Source organism: Dendrobates tinctorius, unplaced genomic scaffold (genome assembly GCF_039654945.1).
Source record: "Dendrobates tinctorius isolate UK_male_01 unplaced genomic scaffold, ASM3965494v1 ptg000184l, whole genome shotgun sequence".
NCBI classification, from domain to species: Eukaryota; Metazoa; Chordata; class Amphibia; order Anura; family Dendrobatidae; genus Dendrobates; species Dendrobates tinctorius.
The window spans coordinates 6,171,983-6,195,421 of record NW_027361851.1 but is presented as its reverse complement, the minus strand read 5'-3'; the positions used below and the strand labels follow the sequence as shown (position 1 = coordinate 6,195,421).

At 41.0% G+C, this 23,439-nt stretch overlaps 1 protein-coding gene across 1 annotated transcript in view; it reads right to left on the bottom strand.

Annotated features, from left to right (window-relative positions):
- Positions 1-1,117: 1,117 nt before the first annotated feature.
- CXCL12 (C-X-C motif chemokine ligand 12) overlaps positions 1,118-23,439 on the bottom strand; it is a 302,060-nt gene continuing 279,738 nt past the window's right edge. The window contains exon 4 of the mRNA XM_073552082.1: positions 1,118-7,227. Coding sequence (XP_073408183.1) covers positions 7,212-7,227 — 16 coding nt within the window. The 3' untranslated portion in view covers positions 1,118-7,211. The remainder of the gene's footprint in view (positions 7,228-23,439) is intronic.

Here is a 23,439-nt window from a genome sequence, read left to right as displayed (position 1 = left end):
AGCGCTGGTCACCTCTGACTAGAATACCACAGGTGGCGTCACATATTTCACCATCTAATAACTTTATTTTCATTTCATTTTTACCACATAGATACCACACAACTTTCCCCTATTTTATTACTGGACGCCTCTGGGCCACGGACCGGGTCGCCGCCGCCGTGACACCGTCCCCCATGGAAGTCGACGGGCCCGGTACCGAGTACCCCCAGGCCCCGCGGGGTGCGCCACATACACAAGAACAGTTTAAGAGACCCAATGTTTAATAATGGGAGCAACAAAGCATAGCCGGCTGATGGCTCTCTAATTGTGAGGGCCGACTGCTGGCCCTCTAAAAATAGACTTTGTGACTTTCAGAGTCCCTCCTTCATAAATGAATGCTACGTGTGAAAATAGTCCAAGTGGTTGAGGAAAATTTTTGTTTTGGGTTAATTTTTTTGCCTTATATAATAGTCATTACCCTGGAAAGGATGTTCCTCACATAGAATGTAAGTCCGCAATGACAGGGTCCTCTCCCCTCTGTACCAGTCTGTCATTGTAAATTTGTTTACTGTTAATGATGTCGATAGCTTTGTATGTAACCCCCTTCTCATGTACAGCAACAGGGAACAAATGGTGCTATATAAATAATAATAATAATAATAATAATAATATTTTGCAGGAAAATCCATTTTGGTTTCGTTTTTGTATGTTTTTGATGCACCTGTAAAAATGGCATAAGACTATGATAACATTGTTCACATCTGTGATCTGGGAGTCAGAAATGCTTCCAGGGGTCTTTCCCATGATGTTCCCATGTAATTTGAGCACTGTTTCGTTTATTTTCAGACGTTGTTAGACTTTAGAAGGAGGGGTCGTTGTAAAAATACTCCGTTTTCCCATAGACTTACATTGGGGTCGTTACTAGGGTCGAGAATTCGAGTATTCCAATTTGCACGACCCAAGCAACAAGCACCCGAGCATTTTAGTGCTCGCTCATCACTAGTTACTATATGAAAAACATACAGTTTTATGAAGAAAATAAGATACTTGTCATATACTTTTAAGTTTGATTTCTTTTTTTACTTAATAAACTCCTAAATAATTCTGACCCAATGCGAATGATCAAACCCTGAATAGATGATGGTAAGAAAATGCTTCTTTATTTGGTGCATACCATAAATTGTATACAAGTGCAAAGGTAAATATAAAAATTAAATGCATTTTGTATAAAAAGTATAAATTGTAAGTAGAAGAGATTACATTGATGCAGAACAGACATGCATAGGTGGGAGCTGCCTTCATGCTACATGGAGTCTTTGTTCACATTACCTGGGAGATCGGATGCACAGAAGAATGAAAACATGGACCAGAGAGAATATATCTTTCCCTGGCATGTTGGCACTTCTGTGCAGGTTTGTACATGCAGAGCAATGTCTCACTTGATGACTTGGTACAAAGAAATATTTTAGAGACTTTATGTTACCTAAATGGTAATTACGTTTATATGCTGTACAAATTAGGCCATCTCTTTGGTAATTTCTGCTAAGAAAATACATTCCAAATAACTATTCTAAGAACTCAGCATAGTGCCATCACTTGGTCATTTCTTTTGTAAGTGTACAAATAATCTGACATCAATCTGTTCTATTTTGACTATTGGGGTGCAACCAATGCTCAAGTTGCATTCACATATTGCAGCCGTGATCTGGTTTCTCACTGTAGTTCTCAAAAGCTGCAGCAGCAATGTTGCATTGTTGTTGCTATTTACAGTAAATTGCCTTAAAAAGATGCATAGATAAAGAAAAAAAATGCAAAGTGCAATAGGGTCTTATCCAGGTAAAAAGAATAAAAAAAGATTTAAGCTCACCGTAAAGGGTTGTGTAAGACACAACCACTAATGAGGCAAAAATGTCAGCTTCTACATTACCCACAAGTGTTTTCAGAGAGATACCAATAAAAAAATCACAAAACAGGTCAAAGACAGAGTCAAAAACCATTTTGCACTTTTGGACAAAGTTAGTTTTGAAGAATTTGGCATAAAAACAACAAATAACGTTCATCAATGAACATACAAAAAAAAGAATTAAAGGATTACAGATGATTGCCTTTTCAAGGTAATTTTATTTTGTTGGATATGTGTAAATTAGTAACCTCCATTTATCTTGAGACATGCAAAACTACATTTTAACGGGAACCTGTCAGGCGATTCAAGCTGCCCAAACCATGGGTAACATGAAGAACAGGCTGGCTGCGTAACAGTAGCCTGGTGTAGCATTCTCAGAAATGTTCCAGCAATTAAGAGAAAATATACATTGATGATCCGGCAAGGAACCATAGTCAGAGACAAGACTTGTTCAGTATTTCCCCGGTCTGGCTCATTCCAGCATGACTGCAGCTGATTGACAGGTTTCTAACCAAAATGTACATGGGCAGAGATCTTCAATCAGCTTCACCATCGCTGGCATGAGACGGCCATGAGCCGGAGCATTTCAAAGCATAATATACCTGTCTGCAATGGTGAAGCCATGCTGCAATCCATGCTGGCCGTGGTTTGAGCAGCATAAATCCTATCAGAGGTTCCTTCTAGTGGAGAACAGTTTGCTCTGTATGTACCAACATATATTTCAGCCAATACATTTCTGAATGGAGTGCTTCATATTTATTGAGGATACAGTGGAACATTTAGTTCAACGCAGAAAATGAACTCATTACGCACTTTATATGGCAGTGCATTTTTCCCATTAATCCAGTGTTTCCAGTATACTTTCCTGTTTATAATACCGCAATTATGATTGACAGCCAAGGTTTTACAGAAATTGCAGATATTGGTGATCAAAGTGTTTCTATTGATAACAGAACATTAGAACTTCAGACTCTGACCTACAAGCATTGCCACAATAAGAAGATATTTATCCACACTTCAGTACATATTATTCAGAATTGCATTTTTAAATAAAATTTATTTCTGATTAAAAATAATTTTTATAAATGACATTTTTTTGTCATATGTGAATACAACTGATGAATGAGCCATGATGACAAAACCCAGAAAACTTGATGACGGTAAATAGAGACATAACTTGAAGCTTCTGGACCCTAATGCAACATATGTGACAGGACACCATCCAACATCTGCTGTTTATGGGCTCTTAGGCCCCCTCAGACATCAGGTCATGGGTTCTACTTTTGCCAGGTAGACAACAATGGCATTTCCATTTACATCCAGTTGCTGTCTTGGCATTGCTGATTAAACACATAGAGTTCCCATTCACAATCTCTATCTTTAAAACTGCAGTGGTAACTTTACATTCGGACAATTTATTGCTGCCATTGTTTTTCAGAGTGGGTGAAGGAAGTATCATTACTGCCACATGCAACACAGCAAAAGCAACCCATAAGTCAATAGACACATCTAAGATGATCAGAGCTTGTGGAATGTGTGTGCAATATTATTTCCGAAAAGCATATTTATACTTTGGAAAAATATTTTCTTACATCTTGGGATTGATATTGAGCAAAACATTTACTCTGTTCATGGAAAATGGAGCTCCTTGCCATAGTGCTAAAAGACCCTAGACCCAAAGCTGATAAAAAAGGCACCAGGAAGCTTCCATGGGCCAGTCAGCTGACCTATAGAATATGACTGGGTTACGCATTTCACACAAACCTGCTTCCTGTAGACAGTGTGCTGAGTGTCCACAAATCTCTGCAGAACACATTGATGCCAGGCCCAACAGGCTTAAAGCTTTAAATAAAGCAAGTGGTGGGACAACTATATTTTAATATGCATCTTTGACATTTGTATCAAGTGAATAATGTGAAATAAAAGACAATGTATGAAAATGATGGTGTATTTTTGATTATGGGTTGTCTCTAACACTAAGGCACTTTTTTTTTGCTCAGTAATCAGTAGAGGATTTCCCTTGATTTAGAGTCAACAGTTGTATTCTGCATGAATGTTCAATATAAAGTACACAAAATTTTATTTTTATTTGAAAAAGAGGCTTTCAATATGGAATTTGTAGGGATTTAATTTTAGAGGAGTCAATTTAGAAAATATGCAAATAAAGTCCGTGGAGCCTCATTTAAGAGTCTCAAACACGGGACCAGCCAGATCTTCCTCTGATTGAGCTCCTTTGCCGGCTGCCACAGTGTTTTCTTTGACTGGTCTCCCTGAGGTCAGTGATTGTTTCGTGAATTTAGAAAATATGACAGAGTTGTATAAAGGAAAACAGACATAGAAATAAGGCATATAATGTTGTAATTATGTCCTATACTCAAAAAGTAAATATATTTTGGAGGTACATGCAATGTCTTGTGCACTGTTCTTATTCTGTTCTTTAGATAGTTGCAACATATTGTATGTACATTGTAGTCCATCTGCACACAGCACGGACGTGTACACTTAGCCTTGTACAGGTAAGTACTTCTGTGGGTACCATAGTACCAACTTATATGAATTAGTCTATGTTGCCAATATACAATTTTCAAAAACAATGTTGTTGCCATATTAAAACTCTGGGTTTGATACATTTCTTAAGGGGGTAAACTTCAAAGTTTATGCTTAGCAATCCTTTAAATCAAGATATGCTTGTTGGAAAATGCAAGATGTTGACTACTGAAGGGTGCATTGTTATTTCTGCTCTCTGTAAGGACACTTATCTCAAGCTTGCTCAGACATTTTCACTCAGTTCTTTATTAATCCAGTATCTGAGATCTACAGTAAAACTCTGAAAGCCTACAATGTACAGTTTTCTGAGCCTTTGGTTAGGCTGATATGAGCCTTTTTTTCCAATGCTCTCATCTACAGTTGGTGTCAATTCCCAGCAGCAGTTTATCTTTCTCATTCTAGATTGGAGTGCTGAGTTGTAGACAAAATAGCAAAAGGGTCCTTATCACTCCTCAAACTGATGACTTTTCACTGAATACAGCCAAAACACAAGTTTTATCTCTCAAAGACAAGCTCCAGAAAGGCTAGCAATAAAACACATTTAGTAAGCTCTCATCATCTATGCTATGCTTACATTTTGTTGAAAAAGAAGCTTGCAATACTGAAGATGTGTTTTTATTAGGGCCGGAAAACACTAAACAACTGGTGTCTGAACATTAATACGCTCAATTATACATGTCGGCTTGGCCAATTCAGTATGTGCTTCACTGTGATGAGCCACCTATGGTAGCTTTTATCTGTTCTTGAAACAAAATCTAGAACATGTTAAATTCTAGCATGAATAACCCTTTTGTTTCAACATCTATGTTGCCAGCAAGGGAGAGACTACATTCCTCCAAAATGTTCTGTTTTTTGTGGCACTCTCTTTACTGCTGATCTATGTTGTCCATCTTTGCTCTTTAAATGTTCTTCTTTTTGACTTTGGAAATACCATACATATGCATTAACAACAGTGTGCAATGACTGGGGTCACTGACACAGGACAATGTGTTCATCCACAAATCTGGCAGAGCTGAAGTCTGTGACAATGTTTTTCAGATTTCTTTCTGGTCTGCGTTTAGAAATGTGGAGAATCGGAATGTGTTTCATTATCTTAGCTACTACTCCTGTTAAAAAGTCACCATTTGGTCTTCTGCTGTCACGCGTTGCGGTTAACCTCTGCAGTAAAACTGTGACATTTTTGATGGTGCACACTGTTCTGTCGTTGCCCCAAGTTGTGTGCTGCAGTATTGCACTTTATACAGGAGACGGTCAAATCAGGTAATGAAATATATTACGAAGTCTTTTCATTTTAAATTTGGTAATAGATTTTACAAAAAAAGATTTAGTTACTCTTTAGGCATTCCCAAGGTGGCATTCGCATTTCCTCAGTTGAGCTTATTTATTGTATATTGAGTAGCTATATCATTTTCTGCCATAATAAGCTAATGAAATCCTCACATTTTTCTGTCCTGGTGACAGAATTACAACTTTATATAGCTTGTAGCAGTGCAAACCCACCAGTGGACCAGCCAACTATCTAATCTGCATTGGGAAGCTTTGACTCTCCCCAAAAGGATTTTTTGGTTTTCAACATTTCCTGATCCTTCGGTATCTGGAAGATAAGCTACCATCAACAGTGTCTGTCTGCTGATTACTCAGCTATCTCAACCTCTGGAAATGAACCAAATTGTGACATATTAAGTGATAGTAAAACAAGATTTTCAAAGTTGCGAGGGATTATTACATTTGGAAACTCCTTTGCAGATGTAATCTGTGAACCCTGTCAATTTCAGTGCAAACCATTTGTGATACTAAAAATAATGGAAAGCTTGCTATGGAATGGATAGAGCATCTCTGAAATGGAGACAATGGTGTAGGTATTAGAGATCATTAGTGCAGCCCAGTAATCTTAATCTTTTACTGCTCCATTTGGCATTCCTTTTCCATCAGACACTTATCTTCCATCTGATTTTATTTCTCTTCTCAGAAGTAGAATCTTCCCAAACAGCGGAAATGTGAGGAGAGGCGTTATAGGAAAAAAAAAAGGTAATGTAAGGTTGCAAAGGGAATCCAACGGATTTTGGTGCAAAAATGAAAAAGTGGGTACTAAAAATGCTCATTTTTAACCTCTGTCTAATTTAGTTATTAAAGTAGGCCCATATCCTAGGCCTATAGGAGGCCAAGTTGTGCACTTCTGTACTAAGGAAAGATTTATTGGAGACAATATCTAGCAAAATAAACATAGAAGAATTAAAGAGTACTCGTAGACTTAGCACCATATCAATGCACCCCTTTAAATATTAATGGGTCACATACCTGTCCTAGACGTACTCTGGATTGTTTGCTTTCTGAAGTATATAATTATTGTTATGTTTGAAATAAGCTCAATTAATTCATTGCTTTAAAAAATCAAAATTATTGGTAGGTTTTATTAACCTTCTCCTACTAAACATGTAAGGAGGGAGTTAGCAAGGCAAGCAAAGGTCATTAATGTTTTTCCTTTTATTTTTTCCATTCTTCTCTACCTTTTTTTAACCCTTTTCTGTGCATCCCTGTATTCGTATTAAGTGCCATAGTTGAAGAACCAAGGGGAAAATTGAAGTTGAATCAGTGCAGCTGTCCATTCTGCCAACAGTATTGGAGTCTCCATTAATGAAGTGTCCATCTTTCTCTATATATATAGTAGAAGCACAGTTTGACCTGGAATACTGTGTGCAGTTGGAAATCTGTGATAGGTTTGCAAGAAATCAGTGCTGTATAATTCACAAAATGTCTTCTGCTCCAGCATTTGAGAGAAAGTTTAAATTTTCACCTTCCTGTTGATAAATAAGAAAGAGCTGGTAAGAAAAGGTTTGATACTGCTTTATATGAGAATATAAATATCAATGATCGCGTGGTTCCACATATTATAATAGTGGGAATAGTTTGCTTATTGATTTTTTTTAAATTTGCTCAAATTTTACTCAAATACAAAGTACACTTTAAGCAATAGGTCTTAGAATTAAAATAATTTCCACAATTGAATGTGTAAAAAAATGTTCATATGCTGAGATACTACAATCACTGTATAAAACACACATCACAGCTGCAATGTTTGACAACACCTTAAGGCTGTGTGCACACGCTGCGGATTTTGCTGCGGTTCCACAGCGGTTTTGGCCGCTGCGGACCAGCAGCAGTTTTTGCTGCGGTGTACAGTACCATGATTCCCTATGGGAATCAAAAACCGCAGTGCAGACGGTGCGGAATTTTCCGCGCGGATTATCTGCGGTTTTCAATCCGCAGAAAGAATTGACATGTCAATTCTTTCTGCGGAGTCTCCTGCAGTTTGCCATCTCCTCCATTGAGGAGATGAAAAACCGCAGGGCAAAACAGCAGAGCAATCCCCAGGTAAAACCGCAGGTCTTTTGACCTGCGGTTTCACCTGCGGATTTTACAAAATCCGCGCGGATGAATCCGCACATAATCCGCAGCGTGTGCACACAGCCTTAAAATTGCATTCAGTCATTTAACATCCTCTCTTTGCCGTAAAATAGGCAGCAAATGTTCCTGCACTGAAATAAACTGGTTTGATCTTACCGCAGCTCCTGGGCAGGTGGGGAAGCAAAAGAGAGTATACAGACAGGACAGCAGGGCATTGCAAATGACTCTTTCTGTGAAGTAAAGCATGTTTAGAAACAGGTAGGGAAGTATTTTTACCTCACAGAAAGCAGCGTCTGTGATCCCCTGCTGTCCTGTCTGTATACTCTCTTTCCCTCCCTCACCTGCCCAGGTGATGTGGTGTGATCAGATCATGTTCCTGGACAGTCAGACACAGCTATTACACAGTACACAGCAGGGGCACGTTTATAAGATTATCTCAGCACAAGAGCATTTGCTGCATTTGTTGCTGCAAAGAGAGGATATTATTTGACTAGAAAACCTCTTTAATCCCTTAGTGATGGAGCCAATTTGCAGCTTAATGACCAGGCCAATTTTTACAATTCTGACCACAGTCATTTTTACAACAAAATTTGCAAAACCATTTTTTTAGGGACCACATCACATTTGAAGTCACTTTGAGGGGTCTATATGATAGAAAATACCCAAAAGTGACACCATTCTTAAAACTGCACCCCACAAGGTGCTCAAAACCATATTCAAGAAGTTTATTAACCCTTTACGTGCTCCACAGGAACTGAAGCAATGTAGAAGGAAAAAAAATAACCTTTAACTTTTTTTACAAACATTTTAATTCAGAAACATTTTTTTATTTTCTTAAATGTAAAAAGAGAAAATGAATCACAAAATTTGTTGTGCAATTTCTCCTGAATACGACAATACCCCATATGTGGGGGTAAACCATTGTTTGGGCGCACGGCAGGGCTTGGAATGGAAGGAGCGCCATTTGACTTTTTCAATGCAGAATTGGCTGGAATTGAGATCAGACACCATGTTGCGTTCGGAGAGCCCCTGCTATGCCTAAAAAGTAGAAACTCCCAACAAGTGACACCATTTTGGAAACTACACCCCTTAAGGAACTTATCTAGATGTGTGGTGAGCACTTTGAACCCCCAAGTGCTTCACAGAAGTATATAATGTAGAGCCGTGAAAAAAAAAATATTTTTTTCCACAAAAATTATCTTTTTGCCCCCAAATTTTTATTTTTACAAGGGTAACAGGAGGAATTAGACCTCCCAAGTTGTTGTGCAATTTGTTCTGAGTACGCCCATACCCCATATATGGGGGTAAACCACTGTTTGGGCTCATGGCAGAGCTCAGAAGGGAAGGAGCGCCGTTTGACTTTTTCAATGCAGAATTGGCTGGAATTGAGATTGCATGCCTTGTTGCGTTTGGAGAGTCCCTGATGTGCCTAAACAGTGAAAACCCCCCACAAGTGACACCATTTTGGAAAGTAGACCCCTTAAGGAGCTTTTCTAGATGTGTGGTGAGCACTTTGAACCCCCAAGTGCTTCACAGAAGTTTATAACGCAGAGCAGTGAAAATAAAAAATCTTTTTTTTCCTCAAAAATGATTTTTAGCCAGATATTTTTTATTTTCCCAAGGGTAACAGGAGAAATTGGACCACAAAAGTTGTTGTGAAATTTGTCCTGAGTACGCTGATACCCCATATGTGGGGGGACCACTGTTTAGACACATGTCTGGGCTCCGAAGGGAGGGAGCACCATTTGAGTTTTTGAACGCAAAATTGGCTGGAATCAATGGTGGTGTCATGTCGCATTTGTACACCCCCTGATGTGCCTAAACAGTGGAAACTTCTCAATTCTAGCTCCAAACCTAACCCCAACACAGATGACACCCCTAACCCTAATCCCAACCCTAACTCTAATTCTAGCCCTAACCCTAATTCCAACCCTAACCCTAATTCCAACCCTAAACCTAATTCCAACCCTAACCCTAATTCCAACACTAACCCTAATTCTAACCCTAACCGAAAAATGAAAATAAATATATTTTCTTTATTTCATTATATTTCCCTAACTAACAGGATGATAAAGGAGGGGGTTATTTACTATTTTTTTATTTTGATCACTGTGATCAAAATGTACGTTGAATAAATGAATGGAATCTGCCAGCTGACAGATCTTGGCAGGCACACTGCATATGCGCCCGCCATTTTCTTACCGGAAGAAGATGGCGGGGCCCATGGAGGTTAATTAATGGTGCCGTGGTTTAAGTACCCTTAACTACCGCCATTAAAAGGCGTATTGGTGGTCATAAAGGGAACCTGTCACCACTTTTTTTTGCCTACCAGCTAAAAATATCAGTTAATTGAGTGACAGCTATGCATTCCACAACTACTTCTGAAATCCCCTGACTCCCCATGTATCACCCATAAAAACCTTTTTATTGCTCCTGCGCTGTATGGTAATGTGTTCTCCTGTCCGACGAGCGTTGCGTCAGTTCCCTCACTCTGCCCCTCTTTGACTTGCTGTATGCATTCCTTACCAAATATGTGTATGATTGATTTTTTTTTTCTTGAATGGGGCGAAAGGGGCTGATTTGAACTTTTACATTTTTTTATTTTTTATTTTTTTAAAAACACTTTTTTTATGCTTCAATAGTCTCCATGGGAGACTAGAAGCTGCCAAAACCCGATCAGCTCTGCTACATACAGTTGAATCAGGCCTTGGGGTTGTTGTATGATGAACCTAATGCCGTTGATCAAGCTGAGATAACCCTGTTGGCATTAAACCAGGGTCAGGATCCTGCAGAGTTGTACTGTCAAAAATTCTGAAAGTGGGATGTCCTTACTACATGGAATGATAGTGCATTGGCAGCTCTCTTTCGGAAAGGTTTGTCAGAGACCGTAAAAGATGTTATGGTGGGATTTCCTGTTCCCTCTGGTCTGGATGGCTCTATGTCATTAGCCATTCAAGTTGATCGGCATTTACGTGAACGTAAAACTACACAGGAGGCGCTGCCACCTTTTGAACAAATGTCTGAACCTATGCAATGTGATGGGGATTTGTCTAGGGCGCAACGTCGGGAGTTTAGAAGACTTAATAAGCTGTGTTTTTTCTGTGGAGATGCCTCTCATACTATTTCTGTCTGCCCTAAACGAGAGAAACGTTTTGCACACACATTTGCTGTGGGCAGTATACAATCTAAGTTCCTTTTGGCAATTACTCTGATCTGCTCCTTGTCCACATTTTCCACTAAGGGTTTTGTGGATCCAGGAGCAGCTCTGAATCTGATGGATTTGGACTTTGCTAAACGTTGTGGTTTGTCCATGACGCCTCTGCAGAAGCCCATTCCTTTGAGGGGTATTGATGACACTCCTTTGGCAGAGAATAAACCTCAGTTTTGGACCCAGGTGATAATGCGAGTTGCCCCAGACCATCATGAAAATTGTAAATTTTTGGTGCTGCATAATTTGCATGATACTATTGTTCTTGGGTTCCCCTGGTTGCAAACTCATAACCCAGTTTTGGATTGGAAATCTGTGTCTGTGGTGAGTTGGGGTTGTCAGTGTGTTCTTAGGGATGCTCCTGTTTTCTCCACCTCTCCTCAGTCTCATGATATTCCTGATTATCTGGCTGATTTCTCTGATGCTTTTAGTGAGAGTAAGTCTGCGTCTTTGCCTCCTCATAGGAGTTATGACTGTGCAATTGAATTGATGCCTGGGTGTAAATTTCCCAAGGGTCGACTTTTCAACTTATCTGTACCCGAACATGATGCTATGCAATCTTATATTAAGGAGTCGTTGGAGAAGGGTCATATTAGACCATCCTCGTCACCGTTAGGCGCTGGTTTTGTTTTTGTGGCCAAGAAAGATGTTTCATTAAGACCGTGTATTGATTATCGTTCCCTTAAAAAGATGACGGTTAAGTATCAGTACCCGTTACCTCTGATGTCTGATTTATTCTCCAGAGTTAAGAGTGCCTGCTGGTTAACTAAGCTTGACCTCAGGGGGGCGTATAATCTTATTCGCATCAAGCACGGGGATGAATGGAAGACGGCGTTTAATACTCCGGAGGGACATTTTGAGTATCTGGTGATGCCTTTTGGGCTCTCTAATGCCCCTTCTGTCTTCCAATCCTTTATGAATGATATTTTCCGAAACTTTGTGGATAAGTTTTTGATCATCTATCTGGATGATATTTTGATCTTTTCTAGTGATTGGGATTCCCATGTGGAACATATCCGGACTGTGTTCCGGATTTTGAGGGAGAATTCCCTGTTTGTTAAGGGATCGAAGTGCCTCTTTGGTGTACAGAGGATTTCTTTTTTGGGATTTATCTTGTCTCCGTCGACTATTGAAATGGACCCGGCCAAAGTACAGGCCATTTATGATTGGGTTCAGCCTACTTCTTTGAAGGCTCTCCAGAAGTTTTTGGGTTTTTCTAACTTCTATCGTAAATTTATAGGTAATTTTTCTAGTATTGTCAAACCACTGACTGATTTTACCAAGAAGGGATCTAATGTGCTGAATTGGTCTCCTGAGGCTGTCTCAGCATTTCAGGAGCTTAAGCGGAGATTTACTTCAGCTCCACTTTTATGGGAACCTGATGTCTCACTTCCATTTCAAGTGGAGGTGGACGCTTCTGAGATTGGTGCAGGAGCTGTGTTGTCCCAAAAAGACCCTGTGACTTCTAATATGAATCCCTGTGCCTTCTTTTCTCGAAAGTTTTCCCCATCTGAACGCAACTATGATGTGGGGAATCGGAAATTGTTGGCCATGAAATGGGCATTTGAAGAGTGGAGACATTGGTTGGAGGGAGATAGACATCAATTTGTGGTCCTCACCGATCACATGAATCTGATTTATCTGGAGTCTGCCAAACGCTTGAATCCTAGATAGGCTAGATGGGCCTTGTTTTTCACGCGTTTTAATTTTGTGGTCTCTTTTCTTCCGGGCACTAAGAATGTTAAGGCAGACGCCCTTTCTAGGAGTTTCTTTGCTGATTCTCTTAATGTGACCGAGCCTACTACTATCCTAATTGAGGGGGTAGTTCTTTCTGCCATTTTGCCCGATTTGAGACGCGCCGTGGAGGAATTTGAGGAGGATAAACCTGAGCGTTGCCCTATGGGAAGATTGTATGTTCCTTACCAGTGGAGAAAGAGAGTGATGTCTGAAGTCCATTGCTCTGCATTGGCTGGTCATCCAGGTATTTTTGGTACCAGAGATTTGGTGAGTCGGTCGTTTTGGTGGTCTGCCTTATCTCGTGATGTCAGGAATTTTGTACAGTCCTGTGGGACTTGTTCTCGGTCTAAACCCTGTTCTCGTTCTAGTGGGTTGCTGATGCCAGTGCCCAAGAGGCCATGGACCCATATCTCAATGGATTTTATTTCTGATCTTCCTGTCTCTCAGAGAATGACTGTTATCTGAGTGATTTGTGATAGATTTTCGAAGATGGTCCATCTTGTACCACTTTCAAAGTTCCCATCTTCCGCTGAGTTTGTGCCCTTGTTTTTACAACAGGTGGTTCGGTTACACGGGATTCCTGAGAACATTGTGTCTGATAGAGGGGTCCAGTTTGTTTCCAGATTCTGGAAAGCCTTTTGTTCCTATCTGGGAATTCAGTTATCCTTCTCTTTCGCGTTTCATCCCCAGACCAATGGGCAGACTGAGAGATCAAACCAGACCATGGAGTCTTATTTAAGATGTTTTATATCTGCTGATCAAGATGATTGGGTCTCATTTTTGCCCTTGGCCGAATTTGCGCTGAACAATAGAGCTAGTTCTGCCACTCTGATGTCACCCTTTTTCTGTAATTTTGGGTTTCATCCTCGATTCTCTTCAGGGCAAGTGGAATCTTCATCCTGCCCAGGTGTGGACACTGTGGTTGTGAGAATGCAGCAGATATGGGACCAAGTGGTGGATAAGTTGTCACTCTCTCAGGAAAAGGCCCAGCGTTTTTTCCAACCGGCGTAGGACCATTGGTCCCCGGTTTAAAGTGGGTGATATGGTTTGGCTGTCGTCTAAGAATATTCCTATGAAGGTTGCATCTCCAAAATTTAAGCCCAGATTTATTGGACCTTATAAGATTTTGGAGATTCTTAATCCTGTTTCTTTTCGATTGGCTCTTCCAGTTACATTCAAAATCCATAACGTATTTCACAAGTCACTGTTGAAGAGGTTTGTTGAGCCAGTAGTTCCTGTGGCGGCACCTCCTGATCCTGTATTGGTTAAAGGCAATGTGGAGTATGAGGTAGAGAAAATATTGGATTCTCGTTTGGTTAGATGGAGACTCCAGTATTTGGTTAAATGGAAGGGTTATGGCCAGGAGGATAATTCTTGGGTCTCTGCCTCTAATATTCATGCCAATAAATTGGTTTGTGCTTTTGACCGGGCCCATCCTGATCGGCCTGGTGGCATGGATGAGGGTTTGGTGACCCCTCCTCAAGGGGGGGGTACTGTCATGAACTCATTTTCTGTTCCACCAGTTGAGAGTTCCCCTTCCGTTCTCCCTCTGGTGGTGACAGGAGGTAGTGCGGTTGGTTTAAGTGGTAGTGATCTGCCACCTGATGAGGAAGATAACGATTGGATCTCTGGAGTATCAGACTGGATGTAAGACAGCTGACGTCCTATCCGGGTGCTGGTGATTCAGTCTGCTTCTCAGGTCCTGGACTTCAGCTCTCTTCCAGTCTTCTCAAGTTAAGTTTGTTTTTTTGCTAATGTTCACACTTGCGCTTGTTGGTCAATTCAGTTTTTTGTGTAATCAGCCTGCCCCTGCTGAGGCTATGCTGAAATTCCACTCCTATTAATCAGTATTTGCCAATCTGCTTTTTGTCCCTTATTAGATTGGCCTCTTTTTTGCTCTGTCTCAGAATATTTCAGAGTGCTGATATAGGTTTAGAAGTCTAGTGACTTCAGGGTTAATTTTGCTATCAGAAGTGTTGGACAATATTTTTGTAGGTTTTTTTTGGCAGATTGCAGACAGTGTCTTTCCTTTTTTGTCCTTTTTAGTTAGCCGGGCCCCATCGTTTGCTCAGCCTATTTTCCTGCCTTTGTTTGTATTTTCATCTTGTTTCACCGTCAGTACATGTGGGGGCTGTCTTTCCTTTGGGGTCTGCTCTGGGCCAGTTAGTTTTCCTCTTTTCCTGCTTTAGGCTTATGTAGTTCTCTGGTTGCGACGAGGCGTCTAGGACCAACGCAGTTAAGCTCCACAACTGCTGCTAGTTGTGCTGGTAAGATCAGGGATCTGCAATCTGCATAGTTACCAACTTCTCTAGTTTTCTGAGACTTAGCTTGTTGTCTTTTTTTCCTCCTTGGTTTCCCATTCATAACACTACATACTACATACATACTACATATATACTACATTCATACAACATACATACATACATACTACATATATACTACATTCATAAAACATACATACATACTACATACATACTACATATATACAACATTCATACAACATACATACATAGTACATACTGCATACATACTACGTACATACAACATACTGTACATAAAACATGCTACAGACATACAATATAATACTACATACATACTACATACTACATACAATACATTCATACATTCATACAATACATACATATAGACATACAGTACATATAACATAGAGTACATACTCACCATCACTTGTCAGTTTGATTCCCGAAGCCAGTGTCATCTGTAAAAAATATTAAAATAACAAACAACCAATAAACTCCCTGATCCACAGAAATCCACGAGTGTCCCACGACGATCTCCCATGGAGAACAGCATCAGCTGATGCGACCGCTCTCTAGGGGCTCCAGGAATACAATGAAGGGAGGTAGGTATCCTTCCGCACTGTATTCCTCCGCCACTGTAAAAAAAATAGTCCCTAGTCTCACTTTTGGCATTGCTGTGTGAGAAAGTTCCCACGCAGCTTTTGCCATGAAGTGAAACCAGTGAACTATAGTAACCTCTCAGTGATGTACTGCAGGAGATCGTCGTGGGACACTCGTGGATTTCTGCGGATCAGGGAGTATATTGATTGTTTGTTATTTTAATACTTTTTACAGTGAGATGACACTAGCTTCAGGGATCAAAGTGACAAGTGATGGTGAGTATGTACTCTATGTTATATGTACTGTATGTCTATATGTATGCATTGTATGAATGTATTGTATGTAGTATGTATGTAGCATGTATGTAGTATGTATGTTGTATGTATGTAGCAAGTGTGTAGTATGTAGTATGTATGTATGTACATGTATGTTGTATGAATGTAGTATATATGTAGTATGTATGTAGCATGTATGTATGTATGTTGTATGAATGTAGTATGTATGTATTATGTAGTATGTATGTATGTTGTATGAATGTAGTATATATGTAGTATGTATGTAGTATGTAGTGTGTATATATGTATGTTGTATGAATGTACTATATATGTAGTATGTATGTAGCATGTATGTATGTATGTTGTATGAATGTAGAATATATGTAGTATGTATGTATTATGTAGTATGTATGTATGCTGTATGAATGTAGTATATATGTAGTATGTATGTAGTATGTATGTTGTATGAATGTAGTATATATGAAGTACGGTATGTATGTAGTATTTAGAATGTATGTATGTTGTATGAATGTTGTATATATGTAGTATGTATGTAGTATGTACAGTATATACAGTCTAGGGATAATTGTAAATCTCTGTATATACTTCATGAGTCATACACAGACGCTCACTGGCTCAGTATGGATTACACAATAATATAAAAATTTGAAAAAGGGTACAATATCACCGGATACAAGGTATATATAGTATAGTTTAAACATTCTGAATCTCCGTTTATATTTCAGGAGGCAGACACAAACGCTCTCAGGCCCAGTATGGATTAGACAAGAATATAAAAAGCAGTAAATGGGTAATGTATCACAAGCATACAGCTGTATACAGTGTGGGTGTAATCTTAAATCTCCAACTGTATTTCCGGAGTAACAGACAGACGTTCACAGGCTCGTTATGGATTACACCAGAATCAAAATAGCAAAAAAAGGTACTGTATCAGAAGCATAGAGCTGTACACAGTGTTGGGCAAATTTGCAATCTCGGTATATATTTCCGGAGTCACCCTCAGACGCTCACTCAGTCAGGATTTGACCATAATACAAAATGTTGAAAAAAAAGGTACTGGATAACAAGATAGCAAGTATATATATTATAGGGTACAATTTAAATCTCCACATAGATATTCCCATAGTCACCCTCAGACGCTCACTCAGTATGGATTTGACCGTAATACTAAATGTCGAACAAAGGTACTGTATAACAAGATAGAAGCTGTATATAGTATAGGGTAAAATTTTTATCTCCGTATATATAGAAGGAGGAAACCACACACGCTCACTCAGTATGGATTATACCATAATAAAAAATTTAGAACAAAGGTACTGTATCAGCAGATACTTGGTGTAACCAGTCAAGGGGTAATTGTAAATTTCCGTCTATTTTTCCGGAGTTAGACACAGACACTCACAGGCTCAGTATGGATTACACCAGAATGTAAAAAGTAGAAAAAAGGGAAATGTATTCGAAGCGTACACCAGTATACATTGTTGGGGTACTTTTAAATCTTCGTATATATTTCAGTCTCAGTAAGCCACTCCAGACTCTCCGCTACTGGAAACTAGATGGATACAAGTACAGACGAAAAGTCGAGTATTTGCAGAAATTTGGGAATTACTGATCATGGGAAAACCTCCCGGTAGATTTCGCAGAGCTGTTGCTGACCCTCAATTACTTTGTCTGTAGAGACAGCAAAAACGGATATTTGTGAACAAAAGATTGCTGTATTGCAGTAGCGTGGATCCCATCACCGTTACTCATCTCCATCAAATTGTGATCACAGGGAGAGATGTAGACATGTCCTCACTGCCTATCATGATGTGTCTTGTCACTTTGGAGTGCAAAAGACAAGCCGCGGGCCATAGGCGATTCTATTGGATTGGCATGAGAGGAGACATTGCAAAATGGTGGCAGGAATGTCACACGTCTGTGACTAGGAAAACTGTGAAAGCTGATCATAAAGCACCACTGCATCCGATTGTGAGTTGACATCCATTACAAATGGTAGCCATTAATCATCTGAAAGTAGAGGCCAGCAGGACAGGCCATAGCTACATCTTAACCATCTTCGATCAGTTCACCAAATTTGTAGTGGCCGTCCCTGTGAAAGATTTAACTGCCCAGACTACTCAACGGAGCAGCAGGGAGAGGTAAGTATTGCAACTTGCAAGTGCTGTGGCCATGAGCAAGCAGTGGGAGCGACGGTACTGGCACAGGGCCCTTCATAGTACGCCGGTATGTCTGACGGCGAGTGGGCCCCCTCACCATCAGAGACACTGTATTGTACTATGAGAGGCCCTGTGTCAGTGCCGTCAGCCAAGAGTGGGCCCACCCACCTGTTCAGAGCAACGGCACTTGCCTGGGTGCGCCAGATGGTGACCCCATCCCTGGGGGGGAGGGCAGCCCAATTTGGGAGGTTTAAAAAATGGCATATGTTCATGTGTAGGCTGTACATTCAGCAGCTGCAAATGGAGAAATTTGACAAGACCGAGGAAGAGGAGGACAATAGCGAGCCAAATTTCTGGCAACCTATGTGTCATCAGGAGATAGTGGGACAAAATCCTTTGAAACCCATGCATGTTTCATTTTAATGAAGGTTAGATCATCAAAATTTTGGGTCGACAGACGGGTCCTTTTTTCTGTCAGTAATGATCCAGCAGCACTGAAGACTCTTTCAGATAGCAAACTAGCAGCAGGGCAAGCAAGCTCCTGTAAGGCATATTGTGCCAATTCAGGCCAGGTGTCCAGTTTACAGGCCCAATAGTCAAATGGGAATGACCTGTGAGGGAGAACATCGATGTGGGAGGAGAAGTAGTTTGTAACCATAGTTGACAACTGCTGTCTCCTGTCACTTGCAATCGATGCAGTATTACCATTTGTGTGAGCGGTACTTGAGAAATCAGTCCATAACATGGTCATGAAACCCCTGTCTCCAACGCCACTTCTGCTGTGTGCCCCACGAACACCTCTTCCATTTTGCCCACTTCGGCTCATGGGAGAACCAGCACCGCTGCTGTGTGTTGGGAATACCTCAAACAAACGGTTCACCTGAGTTGCTTGTTTGTTAGCCAATATTCAGCAGCCGGTCGAGGGTGCATACTGCTGTGCGAGATCTGAGCACGTTGTGCATTTGGAAGCCCAGATACTGGATGTAAATGTGCAGCTGGCAACACTGAAATCCATAGACAATATGGAAAAGAAGTCTTCTGCTCACAGAGCAGACGCTCAATGGGATAGATGAGGGGGATGCTAGTTTGGAGCTGCAGGACAATGAAGTAGCTAGCTGGGTGACAGTTGTAAGGCAGAGTAGAGGGAAGAGCACCAGGGAGGCTAGTCCTGATCTGGCACACCCCAATAAGTTTGCTAAGTTGGCAGATGAGGGGAGTGTTAGTGCAGGAGTAGCACTGCTGCAGCAGGGCATGTCCTCTGAAAGCCGGAGGAGTGTCTGCTCCGGTAAGGGGGGAAATAGGAGAGCAGGGCAGGCCAGAGAGGTTCTGGTAGTGGGAGACTCAATTATTAGGGGAACAGATAGGGCAATCTGTCACAAAGACAGGGATCATCGAACGGTGTGCTGCCTACCTGGCGCTCGAGTCCATCACATCGCTGATCAGGTTGACAGATTCCTGGGAGGGGCTGGTGAGGATCCAGTGGTCATGGTGCACATTGGTACAAATGACAAAGTTAGAGGTAGGTGGAAGGTTCTTAAAGATGATTTCAGGGAATTAGGCTGTAAGCTTAAAGCAAGGACCTCCAAGGTGGTATTTTCGGAAATACTTCCTGTACCACGTGCCACGCCAGAGAGGCAACGGGAGATTAGGGAGGTTAATAAGTGGCTCAGGAATTGGTGTAGGAAGGAGGGGTTTGGGTTCCTGCAGAACTGGGCCGACTTCTCAGTTGGCTACAGGTTCTACGCTAGGGACGGGCTGCACCTCAATGGGGAGGGTGCAGCTGTGCTGGGGGAGAAAATGGCTAGAAGGTTGGAGGAGTGTTTAAACTAGGGACGGGGGGGAGGGTATACCTTTTATAGGAGGGGAAGACAGTGCAGATAGAGACCTGGGCACAAAAGATGAAATTGGGGGTGGGGGTGGCATGGGGGTTGGGTTAGAACAGTTAATAATTTAAGAAAGAATAGAGGTACAGAGAGATACATAAAGTGCATATATACTAATGCCCGAAGCCTCGCCAACAAAATGGAGGAATTGGAGTTAATGTTGTTGGAACATAATTACGACATGGTGGGGATATCTGAGACATGGCTGGACGAGAGCCATGACTGGGCGATTAATTTACAGGGCTATAGTCTGTTCAGAAATGACCGAACAAATAAGCGAGGGGGAGGCGTGAGTTTATATGTAAAATCATCCTTAAAACCCATCCTTCGTGATAATATATATGAATCTAATGAAAATGTAGAGTCCCTGTGGGTAGAGATAAGGGGAGGGGGGAAAAATAATAAATTACTGATAGAGGTTTGTTATAAGTCTCCAAAAATAATGGAAGCAAGAGAGAATATCCTCATAAAGCAAATAGATGAAACTGCGACTCAAGGAGAAGTCATTATTATGGGGGACTTCAACTACCCTGAAATACATTGGGAAACCGAAACCTGCAGTTCCAGCAAGGGTAATAGGTTTTTGACAACTATGAGAGACAATTACCTTTCACAACTGGTTCAGGACCCAACAAGAGGGGGGGCACTGCTAGACCTAATATTAACCAACAGGCCAGACCGCATATCAAATGTAAGGGTTGAGGGTCACTTGGGTAATAGTGATCACAAATTAATAAGTTTTCATGTATCCTTTAATAAGATGTGTAGTAGAGGGGTTACAAGGACACTAAACTTCAGGAAGGCAAATTTCCAACCGATGAGAGATGATCTTGGTGCAATTAACTGGGACGATATAATGAGACATAAAAATACACAAAGAAAATGGGAGACGTTTATTATAGCGTTGAGCGATACTTTCCGATATTGGGAAATATCGGATCGGATTGAATCGGACCAATACCCAAAAAAGATCGGGTATCTCCAATTACGATACCGGAAACCCATGCAACTTAATGGAATAGAAATATCGGAATTAAAAAAAACCCTTTCTTTACTTGCACATCCAGTTCGGGAGGGGGGAAGAGTGTGGGCGGTGCGTGGGCGGACACTGTGCGTGTCTGTGTGTGCGGGCGGGGTCTGTATGGGCCTCTCGGGGGTCTGTGCTGGCCTGCCGGGGGTCTGTGCGGGCCTGCCGGGGGTCTGTGCGGGCCTGCCGGGGGGTCCATGCGGGCTGCCGGGGGTCTGTGCAGGCCTGCCGGGGGTCTGTGCGGGCCTGCCGGGGGTCTCTGTGGGCCTGCCGGGGGTCTGTATGGGCTGCCGGGGGTCTATGCGGGCTGCCGGGGGTTGTGTGTGTGTGTGTAGGCATCGACCGATGGGACTACAAGTTCCATCGGGCTATGCCTGCTACAATGACAGTGATTGACACATTAGCCAATGATGGGACAGTAGAAGTCACATCATCCGGCTAATGTGTTGAATGTAAAAAAAAACAAAAAACATACATACTACATACATGCTACATATATACTACATTCATACAACATACATACATACTACATACATACTACCTTCATACAACATACATACATACATACTACATACATACTTCATATATACTACATTCATGCAATATACATACATACTACATTCATACTACATATATACTACATTTATACAACATACATACATACTACATACATAGTACATACAATACATTCATACATTCATACAATACATACATATAGACATACAGTACATATAGCATAAAGTACATACTCACCATCACTTGTCACTTTGATCCCCGAAGCCAGTGTCATCTGTAAAAAATATTAAAATAACAAACAACCGATATACTCCCTGATCGGCAGAAATCCATGAGTGTTACACGATGATCTCCCGTGGAGAACAGCAGCACCAGCTGATGCCGACACTCTCTAGGGGCCCCAGGAATACAATGATGGGAGGTAGGTATCCTTCCACACTGTATTCCTCCGCCACTGTAAAAAAATAGTCCCTAGTCTCACTTTTGGCATTGCTGTGTGAGAAAGTTCCCACGCAGCTTTTGCCATAAAGTGAGACCAGTGAACTATAGTAACCTCTCAGTGATGCACTGCAGGAGATCGTCGTGGGACACTCGTGGATGTCTGCGGATCAGAGAGTATATCAGTTGTTTGTTATTTTAATATTTTTTACAGATGACACTGGCTTCGGGGATCAAAGTGACAAGTGATGGTGAGTATGTACTCTATGTTATATGTACTGTATGTCTATATATATGTATTAAATGAATGTATGAATGTATTGTATGTAGTATATATGTAGTATGTATGCTGTATGTAGTACAGTCATATGTAAAAGTTTGGGCACCCCTATTAATGTTAACCTTTTTTCTTTATAACAATTTTGTTTTTTGCAACAGCTATTTCCGTTTCATATATCTAATAACTGATGGACTCAGTTATATTTCTGGATTCAAATGAGGTTTATTGTACTAACAGAAAATGTGCAATCTGCATTTAAACAAAATTTGACCGGTGCAAAAGTATGGGCACCCTTATCATTTTCTTGATTTGAACACTCCTAACTACTTTTTACTGACTTCCTGAAGCACTAAATTGGTTTTGTAACCTCATTGAGCGTTAAACTTCATAGCCAGGTGTATCAAATCATGAGAAAAGGTATTTAAAGTGGCCACTTGCAAGTAGTTCTCCTATTTGATTCTCCTATGAAGAGTGGCATCATGGGCTCCTCAAAACAACTCTCAAATGATCTGAAAACAAAGATTATTCAACATAGCTTTTCAGGGGAAGGATACAAAAAGTTGTCTCAGAGATTTAACCTGTCAGATTCCACTGTGAGGAACATAGTAAGAAAATGGAAGAACACAGGTACAGTTCTTGTTAAGCCCAGAAGTGGCAGGCCAAGAAAAATATCAGAAAGGCAGAGAAGAAGAATGGTGAGAACAGTCAAGGACAATCCACAGACCACCTCCAAAGACCGGCAGCATCATCTTGCTGCAGATGGTGTCACTGTGCATCGGTCAACAATACAGCGCATGCATAACGCCTTTTTGTATGACCAAACAACTCAATCTTTGTTTCATCAGTCCACAGGACCTTCTTCCAAAATGTAACTGGCTTGTCCAAATGTGCTTTTGCATACCTCAGGCGACTCTGTTTGTGGCGTGCTTGCAGAAACGGATTCTTTCTCATTACTCTCCCATACAGCTTCTCCTTGTGCAATGTGCGCTGTATTGTTGACCGATGCACAGTGACACCATCTGCAGCAAGATGATGCTGCCGGTCTTTGGAGGTGGTCTGTGGATTGTCCTTGACTGTTCTCACCATTCTTCTTCTCTGCCTTTCTGATATTTTTCTTGGCCTGCCACTTCTGGGCTTAACAAGAACTGTACCTGTGTTCTTCCATTTCCTTACTATGTTCCTCACAGTGGAAACTGACAG